Source organism: Chenopodium album, chromosome 25 (genome assembly GCF_948465745.1).
Source record: "Chenopodium album chromosome 25, dcCheAlbu1.1, whole genome shotgun sequence".
Lineage (NCBI taxonomy): Eukaryota > Viridiplantae > Streptophyta > Magnoliopsida > Caryophyllales > Amaranthaceae > Chenopodium > Chenopodium album.
The window spans coordinates 4998497-5013325 of record NC_137858.1 but is presented as its reverse complement, the minus strand read 5'-3'; the positions used below and the strand labels follow the sequence as shown (position 1 = coordinate 5013325).

The 14829-nt window shown below is 35.7% G+C and overlaps 3 protein-coding genes and 1 pseudogene across 3 annotated transcripts; 2 read left to right on the top strand and 2 right to left on the bottom strand.

Moving 5' to 3' along the window:
* Positions 1–390: 390 nt before the first annotated feature.
* On the top strand, positions 391–1167 carry LOC145614782 (protein DMP2-like). Its single transcript, XM_081669843.1, has one exon. It carries the CDS (start codon positions 404–406, stop codon positions 1034–1036), a length of 633 nt encoding a protein of 210 aa, XP_081525969.1. The 5' UTR covers positions 391–403; the 3' UTR covers positions 1037–1167.
* On the bottom strand, positions 1160–5624 carry LOC145614781 (putative arabinosyltransferase ARAD1). The gene is made up of 3 exons (XM_081669842.1): positions 4833–5624; positions 2214–2467; positions 1160–1840 (listed from the first exon to the last, which is right to left on the bottom strand). The coding sequence occupies exons 1-3, from the start codon at positions 5446–5448 to the stop codon at positions 1289–1291; spliced, it is 1422 nt and encodes a 473-aa protein (XP_081525968.1). The 5' UTR covers positions 5449–5624; the 3' UTR covers positions 1160–1288.
* Positions 5625–8800: 3176 nt separating this feature from the next.
* LOC145613069 (uncharacterized) lies at positions 8801–9103 on the bottom strand. The gene has a single exon (XM_081668126.1). The coding sequence runs from the start codon at positions 9101–9103 to the stop codon at positions 8801–8803; it is 303 nt and encodes a 100-aa protein (XP_081524252.1).
* A 3205-nt stretch (positions 9104–12308) lies between these two features.
* On the top strand, positions 12309–12719 carry LOC145613068 (GDSL esterase/lipase At5g08460 pseudogene; annotated as a pseudogene).
* Positions 12720–14829: the final 2110 nt, after the last annotated feature.

Genomic DNA, 14829 nt, shown 5'->3' with positions numbered 1-14829 from the left:
GAAATTCCTCTTTCCTCAATAACTATTTTATGGTCTATATCTTCGTTATACGTTAAAATTAAGCCAACTGTGTGCAGGTTTTCAGATGTTTCTGTGAATATATTCTTTGATTCTAGCTTTTCAGACGTTTTTTCTGAACTCAAGGTAGAGTAGGTGGATTAAGCTTATGTATTCCATCAAAATCTGAAAAGGTTCTTGCCTATTGTGCGACCAAAAAGGTTCTTGCCTATTCTGTAAATAAGGGAAAGGTATAATTTATTTCTAAGACAATGAGATTCTTGCTATATCTGGATTGAGCAGAAAGCAAAGAATGCTCAAACAAAAAAAAAACTCGAAGTCTTTAAATGGATGACTTATGCCTCTGCAATACATACAAAAAAACTACCGTTCCATCCCCACAAAAATGGATGAATCAATCAATGCTGCTCTACTTGCAGCTGATGAATCTGATAATTCTAATTACTTGGATGATGGCATAGATGAACGGCATTGCATGTATATTCTCAATGCCATCCTTAGCGGCACTGCTCGGCTCAATGTTCTTCTGCCCAGTATTACGATTTTAGCTTACACTATCTTCACTCCCCTCCTGACAAATGACGGCAAGTGCAGTACTCTAGACAGATGGCTCATGGGCAGTTTCTGGGCACTTAGTTCTGTGTCCTGCATCTTCTTCTCCATAACTGATAGCTTCAGAGCTGCAAATGGGAGGCTATATTATGGTGTAGCAACCATCAGAGGAATATGGACCTTCAACGGAGGCCGGAAGAAACCCCTCGTTCCATCTGATTACAAGCTGAGATGGTCAGATCTCTTCCATACACTGCTGTCGGTTATTGCATTTTTGACTTTTGCTGCGCTACACAATGATGTTCAGCAATGTTATTACCCTGCAATTCCAAGAAAAGTGACCAACACTGTTCCTTTGGTCGTTGGATTTGTAGTAAGTGTTCTATTTGTTTTGTTTCCTAGTAAAAGAAGGGGTATCTGCCACCCCTTTCTGCTACAGAAACATCCCCTGTATTTGCAATCTTGAGATGAAAAAATCAGCTTACTACACCATTCGCGCATCATTAATTGTTTGAAAATCAATGCATTTTTTACATGTCAATAATAAGTGTACCAAATGTAGTAACAGTTCTTCATAACATTAGAAGACTTAGGAAAAACAGGATTTGGGAGAAATTCCTTTGATTGCAATTGACATCAAACAATTCTCATTACATTAGTCAAAACAATATGTATGAGGGAATTTAAGATAAAGCCACAAAAGGGTTTACATATAACATCAGATACATTGGCAGCGAAGTGGAATTGAAACACCAGGTGATTTTCTTCTATCTCGAACTATAGCTTCCTTTACCATTGGCACCTTTTGGTAAACCTTTTTCCAAATTTGATTTACTGCACCATTTGGTAAAATTGGACCAATACCGCCAGGATGGCCATTATCATACACGAACATTGGCTGAACTAGAGCCATGTTTCTGCGAAATTTTTCTCTTTGCTTTTTAGAAATGCTTTGAAGATGAGATACAAGCCATTTTGATTGCAGTGCATCATTTACAGACACAAAAACTGAAAATTCTGAATAATCAATCATCCCTTCAAATGGCAATTCAATTCTGTCACTGACTATGACAGGAATACATAAACTTTGAATGGCGTCAAAAAGGCGGCATGATGTTGGTGTATCTCCAGCAGGATGTAAACAAAACTCGGAGGTTCTCATCCCTTTAATCGATTGCTCTTTACCAGTGGCATTGGGGAAACCTTCCTCCATAACTACCCCAGGTTCATTTACTAGCAAGTCCCATAATCTCTCTCGAACTACACCTCCCTGCATACAAGATTTTGCTTCAGGTCAGAGAATGTTCTCTAATGATTATTGGCATTTGGTTGGGTGGAACATATCTTCCTCTATGTTGTCATTTGAAAGCAAAATTACAGGACATTAAGGAGAAACATTTTCTAAGTCTTCTGAATGGGAAAATATTTCAATTTTTGAGAAAAATGGTGGATAGTCTGCAAATTGTCAAAGATCTCAATACCCAATGATTATGTCCTTAATGCCTTTCCCCCCAATAAGTATAAAACCTGATGAGATATTTTGGGCATTTGAAAAAATATTCCAACCACATCATGTTGACACAACGGAACAAAAAATAGATCCAATAAATAAATAATTAATAAACAATGAATATAATACTGACCCTGTGCCTATGTTTTGCTCCTTTAAAGTAAAGAAGGGTATGCCGTGGTTGGTCTTCTGATAAGCGCAATACAGGGAGCAGATGGGTGTATGGAACAATCACATCCTTCAGCAAGGAAACTTGTGTATGTTGAATCCTTTCCGTTGAGTTGCCACCGGATGACTTTCCATCAAGTCTATACCACCCACCAAAGTCTACAACAAGAAGTATGGCTGGGGCAATCTCATCTCTAACATGCCACATTGCAACAGGGTCTGCCAAATAATGCTTCAAGGTTTAAAACAACCTGAGAATCCAGACACTAAACCATAAGCTGCTAAAGCACACAGCAGTACAGCACTACTTCTATGCTATTGTTTTTATACAGTAACAATGTAAAAAAGATCATAATTGGCTATCAGGAACAAAAATAGGACTGAGCAATTGACCATTATGAACCCAAGTACAAAACCACAAATCATGCATGAAAAATTATTTTAAAGTACTAAGGGAAGATCTAAAAAGAGAGAGAATAGAAAAATCCACCCGACTTCCAAATTATTTTTGCAACAAAGACTCAAAGAGCCATGCTGAAGGCATATTAAGGGCTATGCCAATAATAACAGCAATGAACTACATCAAATCCGGTACTTCTCAGGCAAATAGATGTATCACACATAATAAGCTTATACATAAGACTGGCAAATTATTTCAAGGAAAATTAGAGGGAATTAAATCAAGTTCAAATAACAATCCAAGGTGGACATTGCAGATACTTACAATGTAGAAGAGACCTGAAAGGACTTATTGTGCTGGCTAAGTCATGCCTGCAGGCTGCATGATCTTCCCAAAGACAGAACATTTCTAGAAAGAAATGACCCTCATAGCTAGTGAGAGTTTGAGAGCACAGTAAAGTGTAGTAAACACTTGATGAAAATTGATAATCTAAGCAAGGGTCAAGAAATGAACAAGGTGGGATAATAAACCCTTGTATCCTAGGTGCCATTAGACCAGATCACCAGAATATCTTGATGGGCCTCGAAACTATTCCTTCCCAAGGAAAACACCAGCAAAAACCTAATTGGCTAGCATGACACTAATTACACTAAGCCCAACATTAGCTACCAAAAAGAATAATTGCTTCATGTAAACAATGAAAACTTCGAGAAAAGTTCACATGGAAGTGTCCACTAGTCTAATTAACCTCAAACAGACGACCATAATCCTTTGTGGCACCAAATGTAAGTGATACACAACACAGTCATTTCACTCATTTGAGATCTAACATTGGCTATTTGGACATTACTAAATATCTAATCTTGACTTGAATCTCTCTCATAGCTCACTATTACCACAAAATATAGAAATGTGATTTTCAGCCACGATTACTTATAAACATAACTGTGTTCCCCAGTCCTCCACACTTCAATCATGTTGTTCTTATTGAGATTTTTACATCAAATAATGCCTATACCGAACAATAATAACTATTTCTCAATGGAGAGCATACAATTTTTCCAATAAGTTCCTGGATGTTTTTTTTTTTTTTTTTTTTTTTTTTTTTAAATTATCTAATTTAGAGAGCCTCTTTGGCCAAGAAACACAATGAAATAAATACCATATAGTTTTGAAAGGTAATATCTAGCAATAGAAATATTTGCATATTTGCACAATCAAAAACTCAACCCAAAAAGAAAAAAATCTGACACATAGAATTCCCTTCTTTCCAGAATGAAAGAGCCAAGTTTGTAGAACCAGGGACTGAATGTTGCAGGGTCATGGAATAAAAAAGGATGTCTTTTTGTCCAAATGAAGGTACTTTGGTAAGTAAGACCATACAGCTTTTGCTTACGCTAACAATTAGGAAACCACCACTTCTCCAAATTATAAGTGAGCAGCTCAGACAAAAGGCCAGTCAAACCCTCAACCCGGCAGTACTCAGCAGTCAGCATGTAACCTCATTATAGCTTTCCCTTCTATAATACTTTATATTTGTGAAAATTTAATTTGAGTACCACTTTTTAGCTACCTTTGGGCAGTAGAAGGACTACACAGATCAAATAGCTAAGCTGCTAAGCCAAAGACCATGGTTTCTTGACGGCTATGTGAAACCTTCATGAAGGGTGAAATGTTTCAGGTAAAAACCCAGTCTGTTTTTGGACACTGAAATTTTACTCTAAACCAACAAGGCAACAACTATATTCACACCCTACAGCTCAGGGCAATGACTTACAGTCATTTATAGAGTACCAAATCTCATAGCTATACGAACGGTACGGCTCGCCTAGGACTGCTATAATGAATATACACAACACACTCTTTGAGTCCAGTTGATACAAGATACAACTACCATCCAACAACATCTACAACACATATCATCTCTCTTATAACAGATAGTGCATAATTACACCTCCGGAACGAGATGCACATTACAGACACTTAATTATAACTCCATAGACGCTTAAAACATGTAACATCATTGGTTCTAATATTTCTACATTATATTGAATCATATCAATGTGGTAAAAAAATCAAGTTTTCAGTTGCAACCAATGCCATACAATCTTAACAAAATCATGCAATTTTCACAAATTCAGAAAGCTAATTACATTTAATTAACAAGAGTATAAAAAATTATACCTGTCAAAACAAAAACATGATCACGGCCACCAGATAATTTCCAAGCCTCAGAATTTTTAACAAGATTCAGAACTTCTCTTTGCCTCTGATAATCTTCATTCCCAGATTTCTTCCTGAAAACACTTCTATCCAAACTGAGCTGAATTTCAGCACTCAAAGTTGCAAAAAATGGCACAAAAATCACATCCGCCTCTTTCGCATCAAAAACCCTATTTGCAAAAGACCCACTTCGCAAATTCTGAGGTGTCATAAGATCACCCAATAACCAATACTCAGCACTATACTGTTTAATCAATGGATTTTCTGGGTACTCGAGGTTTCCGGGTTTCCGATTCGGGCCGGGTTCGTGATCCGGGTCACTGGGAATCCGAGAATCAGGGGGTAAAGCCCAGTATTTCTCCAATAGTCCATAATTTAGGGATCTGGGTAGGTTAAAAACGAAAACTTTGATGGAATTTTTCTGGGAAAATTGAGAGATCGAAGTGGGGTCATTGGAAATGGAAGTGGGTCGATTGAAGAAGATGAAAAAAAGGGTACAAAGGAGAGAGAAAGAGAGGAGAAGAGAAGGAATTGAACATGGGAAAGATGATAATGGAGTGTTGTTCTTCAACGCCATTTTTGTGTAGCACTGTTTGAATGATCAAGTAGCCATGGATTCTGGGTTTCTGCTATAGAAGTACAGAGTATTATTCTTTGCTAAGTCGAGTGAGTGTGAAAATTTGTAAGTTCAGAAACTTTAGGCTTGATGATGAAGGATGATTTTACAAGATTTATTTAGAATGTACTAGCTTTAATTTTTGGGTTCCTATTAATGAATGCATGGGCTTGTTTTCCTTTATTCATTTTCTACAATCGATGTTGGATTTTTTTTTTTTTTTTTTTTTTGAAGAAGAACCGATGTTGGATTCTACCTATAATCCACACTTTTTGAGGAAATTTTGAGGTTTCCGTGCCCGGTGGCAAAAAGTGTTGAGACCCTAGGAGATATATCTAGGTGTCATATAATGCCGTTTGAAATCATATATGATCAATATATGTTGTCATAAACGTCCGTGGTAGACTTGAGTTTACGAAATCACTTCAAGTTGTGAACGGGTAAAATGACCGTTTAAGAGCCATGCTAAACATCTTGGATGGTTCCACCGACTCCCGGAGGATATTTGGGACCATGCTAAACATCTTGGCAATTTTTATTTCCGGGCGAAAAAAGGTTAAAAAATTACAAAATTGAAGGCTATAATCCACCCGTTTTGATGAATTTTTGAGGTTTCGGGGGCCCGGTGGAGAAAAGCTTTGAGACCCCTAAGGGTACATCTCGGGGCCATATAATGTGGTTTGAAACCATATATGATCATCATATTTTGTCATAAACGTCCGTGGTAGGCTTAAGTTTACGAAATCAGTACAAGTTGTGAATGGGTAAAATGACCGTTTAAGGACATATTGTATGGTTCCACCGACCCAATTGGAATCCTAGAGGCTAATAGGGACCATGGTAAACATCTTGGTAACGTTTACTAACGGGCGAAAAAAGGTCAAAAAAATTACAAAATTGAAGGCTATAATCCATGCTTTTTTAAGGAAATTTTGAGGTTTAGGGGCTTGTGGAGAAAAGCCTTGAGACCCTAAAGGATACATAATGGGGTCACATAATGCCATTTGAAACCATATATGATCATTATATATTGTCATAAACGTCCGTGGTAGGCTTGAGTTTACAAAATCGGTGCAAGTTGCGAACGGGTAAAATGACCGTTTAAGGGCATATAGGATGGTTCCACCGACCCAATTGGACTCTAGGAGGGTATTACGGACAATGGTTAACATCTCGGCAATTTTTATTTACGGGCGAAAAAAGGTCAAAAAATTACAAAATTGAAGACTATAATCCACGCTTTTTGAGAAATTTTGAGGTTTCAGGGCACGGTGGCGAAAAGCTTTGAAACCCTAAGGGATACATCTCGGGGTCATATAATGTCGTTTGAAACCATATATAATCATTATATGTTGTCATAAATGTCCGTGGTAGCTTGAGTTTTCGAAATCACTTCAAGTTGTGAACGGGTAAAATGACCGTTTAAGGGCATATTGGATGGTTCCACCGACCCAATTGGACTCCCGGAGGGTATTTGGGACCATGGTAAACATCTTGGCAATTTTTAGTTACGGGCGAAAGAGGGTCAAAAAATTAAAGGTTATATATAATCCACATTTTTTTGGAAATTTTGAGGTTTCGGGGCCCGGTGGCGAAAAGTCTTGAAACCCTAAGGGATACATCTCGGGGTCATATAATTCCATTTGAAACTACATATGATCATTATATGTTGTCATAAACGTCCTGGTAGGCTTGAATTTACGAAATCACTTTAAGTTGTGAACGGTTTAAATGACCGTTTAAGGGCATATTGGATGGTTCCACTGACCCAATTGGACTCTTGGAGGGTATTAGGGACCATGGTAGACATCTTGGCAATTTTATTTCCGGGCGAAAAAAGGTAAATTAAAAAATTAAAGGTTATAATCCACGCTTTTTATGGAAATTTTGAGGTTTTGGGGCCCGGTGGCGACCTTTTTTCGCCTGGAAAATAAAGATTGCCAAGATATTTACCATAGTCCCTAATACCCTCCGAAAGTTTAGTTGGTTGGGTGGAACCATCCAATTTGCCTTTAAATGGTCATTTTATCCGTTTTCGTACATGCCTCTTGTATTTGCTATAAGCTCTCACGGGGCCTTTACGTTGCTGGATAATGGTCATATATGGGTCCACACAATATTATATGATCCCGGTATTAATCCGTAGTGTTCCTTGAAATTCAACACCAGCTCCCGACACCTCCTAAATCGCTCTGATTTCGTGTATTATACTTGTATTCAAAATAAAAATTTTAGACATCTTTATATGGAGTATGTAGGTTAAGGACTTTTCAAAAAAAAAAAAAAACCATGTAAGTTGAGGAATGAGGTGTTGAATACTTGAATCTCTCTCGTTATTAGCTGTTAACATTTGAATAACAAACAATTGACGTGATTTTTAGAAATTTCCATACGTTTTATTTTATCTTGGTGACTTAATAATGATTTGAACTATAATGGTGTTACTAAGAAGTGCAATGGGTAACATACAAACACCAAATCTGATTCGTTGTGCTCTCTTTGTATGTTGTTACTTCCAGAGTAATTGATTAAGGATTAGTTGTTGTTGTGTTTTGTCTTTTTTTTGTCTTTTTTTTTTTTCTTTTTTTTGCCGCCAACTAAGGATTGGTTGTTAAAATTATACTGTATGGATAAATTGTGCAAGTCTAACCCTCTTTACATGGGGAACTAAGGATATTTGATTAATATTATTGCTCAACTTCAATTGACTTTGAGATCATTTCGTATTATACATATATACTTGAAATTGACTAATAGCTTGTTTGATATTTATTGATACGATAATAAGAAGTAATGTAATATCTTTTAGAGAAGAAACTGACCAGAAAAGAGTATTGATATCAATATTATGGAATGTAACACCATAAAACTTGTGATTGTTCATTTACACATTGCAGCTTATTGTATACATTTTGTTTACAAATTATTGCACATACTACCTCCGTTACATATTATTTGCAACGATTAGACATTTTCCCTCTCTACTTTATGTCAAATCGTTGCAAATAATATGTAACGGAGGTAGTAATTATCTTGAACCTTTGTGACTGCAGTTTAAACATAATACGGAGCTGAATACTTGACTATTATTAATATGCACAAGATTTTCATGTATGAAATTGGACACAATGACATAATTCAGTCATCCTGACAAGAAAAAGACATTACTCTAACGAAATTCAATTACATAAAGAAGCTAGTGGGAAAATAATGTTGACAGTGGGAGAGAAAGAAGGATGAAAGACCGAGGAATCTAACTATATCTAAACAATACCCAGAGAAGCAGTCTATTCTCTTGGTCATATTAGCTAAACTACTGCTCTAGCTCAATAACCTCGAAATTCCAGTTTCTGACTTGGTCCCTTCTGACAGCACGACTTCTAACTAGGCGTGGAGGACCTGAAATATCACCCCGATTTGATAGATCTGGCTGTGGAGTCACTTTAGACGATGATGTGACTGGGTTTCCTCTAGGTGGAGGAATTGCAAGCTTCCGACTCAAGCAGTTAGCCATTGCCGAACATCTTCCATCATTGTCTGAACTAGACACAGAGTAACTTCTGAATGAATGTGACGGGCTTTCTACACTGTGGCACACTAGACAGGCGAGACTCATATTCAGTCTCTAACCAAAATGTAATTAACCTGCAGAAAAAGAACATTATATATATCAGCATAAACATCTTGCTGCTAGGCAAATGTACCAGCCCAAGAAGCCAGCTAAACAAACTAGTTCTGGAATTTCACAACTGTATGAACAGCAGGTAACAAGTAATCTACTATCTCAGAAATGCAAGGATGAAAATTTTGGCATATTTTGTGTTGCTAATGATCATACCAAATATCAAGCAATGCAAAAGGCTTAAAATATCCAAATAAAGTTGGTCACTGGCAGAGCAATTAAGTCATCATTAGCAGCAAAAAAAAAAACTAAGATGAGCTGTGACAAACAAATTTCATAATTGTAACCAAATATATATATCCGGGGTCTCTATTAGGACTGTAGAAAGAGCACTCCAGTTTTCGAAGCTGGTAAGAAAAAAAAACAGATCTTCAACAGAGAAAGCAATGCATGAAGATCAAAATTTTGACCCATTCGGCCATAAGCAGTTAAGCACACAGCTTTAAAAGGAAGTGAAGGTTGCTAAACTGGTGTACGTATCTAGTTTCCAGGAAACTGGCCCTAGTTCAATCACCTCTCCTAAATGCCCCTTGATAGTAGAAACTATGCATGGTCCAGGGCCATTAATCTCACTCCTCGCTACCCTATAAAATATTTAACAACCATTCTATTGTGGAAGAAAAAGAGCAATGGTCCAAGATCATGCAACGATTGATCGTTAAATAGGGCATTGTTGTAAGTTTATGCATGGTCCAGGGGCATTAATCTCACTCCTCAATAAAAATCTTTAGAAACCATTCTATTGGGAAAAAAGAGGAGCAATGGACAATGGTCCAAGATCATGCAACGATTGATCGATAAATAGGGCTTTATTGTAACTTAACTGATGGAACAAGATGATTATTGCAGCAAGGAACACAGCTACTTTTCGACACAACAAAATACGAATTTTTAATATCTACCAGGCGAAAAAGTCAATAGTCTACCCTTCCCCAACCATTTAAGACTCCATTTTTAGAAACAAGCTCCAAAGTTCCAATTACACTGTCTAACCTCTAAATCTATCCATACTACAACATGAAATTTATTGACTTTTCCATGTGATTGACTGACTCTTAATAGGAATGCTGATTTCTAACAATAATTTGTCAGAATAAAGCAGTAACTTAAAGTACCCAAACAAACTAATTTTCTCATAAATTCACACACCATCAATTCCATCGGAAATTTCATGCCCTGAAACCCTAATTATCAATCAATTTTTAAAATTTGGGGAAACATGAATTCAGTATCAATTGAAACAATTCAACAATGAACATATAACTCTCCTATTCGAAGAATTTATCACAAATCAACAAAAATAATATTCAAATTGAAGATAAAAACAAGAATGCGACTCAAAAATTGCAAGAAATCAGCGATAATAATATCACAATAAAACGAAAAGCAGGATAATAATCAGATCTGGGGTATTGTAATCAATGCATAAATTATTCAATCATGATGAAAAAAGTACTAATCACAAAGAAATAAATAAAGGGAATTCGCAACATTGCATTGATTGAAGTAATTAATACTACTACAAATAAAAGTACAAATTGAAGAAGATGAAATATTCAAATTAAAAATAAAAATTGAGATCGAAGAAAGAAAGTAACGAACCTTTATTTTTCTGGGAATCTCAGTGATTTTCTCTCTCCTAATCTGCGAATTGAATTTGTGGGGGAAAGATGTAAATAATACTCCAATGATGATTAATTGTGAAACTGCAGTTTATTTCTGGGTGGATGAATAATAATACCAGAAAAGAATCTTCAAGGTGTGATTTTGGGATTCTTTGTAGGGGTAAAATTGCTGCTATTTTAGGGTAACATTAATAAAGTTGTATCAACAATACTATTCATGTTTATAATTAGATTTATGGATTGATAGATAGATGAATAATAAAGTTGATTAAATTAACGCTCTGCTTATAAGAGGTGACATACGCGTCATTTTACAAGGTGTTTTGCGATTGTGTGATTGATTGCACTAAGTAGATTTTTTTTTTACTCTAATAACGAAAATAAAGGCAAAAAACTGAAAAAAGTGTTAGGTTGGTTTTAGTTTTTTATTTTTTATTTTTTATTTTGAAACCAAGTTGGTGTTAATTAGTTTTGAGTTTAATCACTCTTTTAGTCTTTTATGCAAGGTCACATCCTTAACATAACATTTAATATCTAATTTAAAACCATCCGTGTATTTATAAGCTATATTAAAATTTACATGTGGTTGTTGAACCATGTGATCAGAATCATCACATGGAGGAAAATGATTTTGACATATCCATTATTTAGAGACCACAATTTTCAATGTTCTTTGTTCTCACATAAAGATGTGCCAAAACCAATACTTGGTATACTTTTTATTCTATTTTAATTCTACGTAGTATTTAATTTCTACGGTTCTGCTTAGAAGAAAATATTAGTACTCCTTCCATGTTTAATGTTATACTTTCTTTTTCACTATATAGTGGTTTTGATTGGATTATTTTACTATTATACAAATAACAAATGTAATTGTATAATATCAATTTTCCTAATGTCTAATTTTATATTATCAATTTTCCTACAATTTTACAAACATATAATTAGATAAATAATTAGTCATATAATTTTTGAAAAAACTAACTTTAATTTACGTGTATATTGTTTGAACCAAGTCAAAGTAAGTGGAACAACAAATATAGGTCTTAAGAATAATATTTTAGATTTACTACTTCAACATTATATTGGATCGAAACTAATTTAAATAGTCTTTCACAAAAAATAAAAAAAAAAGGTGAGAACACGCTCGTCATCCTCGCACTCACCTCAAATCTATTTTACTACGTATGTGTTTCAAAAAGAAGATACCTAGTACTAAAAATATTAAAGTATACTTAACGTGTTGAAATACCAGTTAATTAATTCAATTTATAGTACAAGGTATTTCATTTATGTTTATAGCACAAGCTAATTAATGGAATAATCAAGTTTTGTACTACAAAGCTAATCAATAAAAGTTTTACTATTTCAAAATTAAGCATTTAAAATCTTAATAGTGAATCATTTAAAACGTGAACTTTCAAAGATTTATCGATCACTCATCCTACATTGGCTACATATATGATATATCCCTAACCCCTTTCATTTCATCAAAATATACAAACACTTAAAAAATGGCTATAAATTTAAGTAACCACTTATTAAAACGTATCATCGTCTCCCTTTGCTTGTTTGCACTTGCTAGTTTTTGCAGTGCAAATAACAAGCCTAGAAACGGAGGCGGTTTTAAGGGAATGTTCATCTTTGGTAGCTCATTAGTAGACAATGGAAACAATAACAACTTTGATGGTGACACGTTCAAAGCCAATTTTTTACCATATGGTATTGATTTTAATATTGGTCCAACAGGAAGATTCTCAAATGGGAAGAATATTGCTGATTTAATTGGTGATCATCTTAAGCTTCCTTTGATTCCTTCTTTTGCTAATACTCAAACTCAAGGGGATTCAATCCTTTATGGTGTCAACTTCGCTTCTGCTGGCTCAGGCATCTTAAATGAAACCGGCCCAAATTTGGTAATATAATTAAACTTGTGCGTTTTTATTATATGTTGTACTATTGTCAAAAATTAGTTATTTGTAAATATAGTTCGTATATATTAGAATATTTGTTAAGGGGTATTTTTGCCGTGATCGTTTGAAATATGACTATCAAGTTATTTTTTTTATTTTTTTTTTTAATTTTTTGACAAGAGCAAATGTATTTATAAAATCGGAGTTTACAAAATACAGAACAAGAGATAAAACTTAAAGCCTGGCTTTTAACACTTAAGCCTTTACAACAATTTTTGACATTAAAAACGAAATTAAACTTGAATTGGCCGGATAGGTCGCAGATTAGGGACTCCTTGCAGGTTAAGGAGCAAAAACATACTACACACCATAAAGAGAGCAACAGAGAGATTCGAAGCTAATTGACCATGGCTAGCTTATCCTTAATTACCTGGTGGGATCCATACATGATACATCATCAAGTAAGGTCATCAAACGGGTCACTTGAACTAGTGACCTCCCAATCAATAGCTTTCCTTGTTGGCAAGAAAGCTTTGACAACGTTGAGGCTCGAGAAACCCCAAAACAAAGTTTGGGCGCCTGTTTCAGATAATAAGTTTCAAGAGTAATGATCCTAAGAATCATTACAACCGAGGGAAAAGAAACCAAACCAATACCACTCCAACAACATACACACTTCACCTTAGCCAAGGCCAATTTCTTGTTCAAATCCCCAACAACCACACCTGTAAACTCTCTTACCACGCACTCTCACCACAACAGAATCCTTAACAAAGGATCCTAACTCCCTCTGCAACATCCAAATTACTATAGCCAAAACAACTCAATAGCCCGGGAAACAACCAAAGGAGGCTAAAGAATACCATAAAACAAACTAAACTCTGACAATTACCAACAAAAGACATACTTAGGAAAGAGAACAACCCAAAGGAGAGCACCGTCCAATCCGAAAACCCGAAACCACGAACACAAGGGACCTCGAAACCCTAGCCCTAACTTCACCGTTTCCGTCACGAACTTCTCTTGACGGCGGCGTTAGGCCTAGCCCTCCTGCGCAAGGACCCACGAAACCCTAACCCTAACTTTACCGTTTCCGTTACGGTCAAACTTACCGATGACCTTTATGACGGCGGCGTTAGGCTTAGTCCTTAGGCCTTGTTTCGCCGGCGGAGAGACCCTTTAATTAAAATGATATCCTTCCACGCACGCTAAGGCGGGGAAGGTGGCGGAGTCGGCGTTCGGAATTACTCACCTCAAAACTTCTTTAACAGGGATAGCTCACACAAACACCTTCAAACTAGAGGAATTAAATTGAGAAGGAGGCTCGACAGATTCCCAGAGCCGCGCCCGAACTCCGGCGATAGCAGCAGTCCGAGATAGCTCGCGGGAGCGAAAAGGCAATTAACTAACGAGAACCCTCGAAGGAGGAGGGGAAAAGGGATAAGAAAGGACAAGAAGAAGAGAAAAAGAGGAGGAGGCTCGCCGGAGTACGGCCGCGGCGCCGGAACTCCGGCGAGCCTTCTAGGTTTACGGGAGGGGTGGGTTTTCAATTAGGAGAGAGAAGAGAGCTTTTTAGAGAGAGAGAAGGGCGTCAAGTTATTTTAATGACAATATAATTTGTTCATTTTTTCACATAAAAATATGAATATAATTAGTTATTTAATATCTACAATGAAAATATAATTTTTAAAAACTTTATCCAACATAATATAATTTTTTTTTTGATAAACTATAAAATGAAAATAAAATTAAGACATAAAAAATTTTAGTATATAGTACTTGGACTAGGCAAACGAGTTGTTTAGGGCTTGTTTGACATCATTTTTGGTTTTCACCTGTATTTTTGAAAATTAAAAACCAAAAACAGGAAACAAGGAAAAGGTGTTTCCACTTTTCTGGTGTCAGTTTTGAAAATTATCATGATTTTAATAAGTCTATATAATTTTTGATTCATTATGTGACATATATAATATACTTTTAAAAAACAAATTACCAAAAAACAGAAAACCACAGCGATGCCAAACGAACCCTTAGTTAAGGTTAATTAATTTGAGGCGAATACGAATAATATATTTGTAGTATTTCTTTCTTCTGGGTTGGGTTTTGCATAAAGTATAAGGTG

Coding starts and splice junctions, on each gene's coding strand:
- LOC145614782 (XM_081669843.1), top strand. CDS start 404: ATGGATGAATCAATCAATGCTGCTCTACTTGCAGCTGATGAATCTGAT.
- LOC145614781 (XM_081669842.1), bottom strand. CDS start 5,448: ATGGCGTTGAAGAACAACACTCCATTATCATCTTTCCCATGTTCAATT. Junction 2,468..4,832: donor TCATGTTTTTGTTTTGACAG/GTATAATTTTTT, acceptor ATTATTTGGCAG/ACCCTGTTGCAATGTGGCAT. Junction 1,841..2,213: donor GAGCAAAACATAGGCACAGG/GTCAGTATTATA, acceptor TCTTGTATGCAG/GGAGGTGTAGTTCGAGAGAG.
- LOC145613069 (XM_081668126.1), bottom strand. CDS start 9,103: ATGAGTCTCGCCTGTCTAGTGTGCCACAGTGTAGAAAGCCCGTCACAT.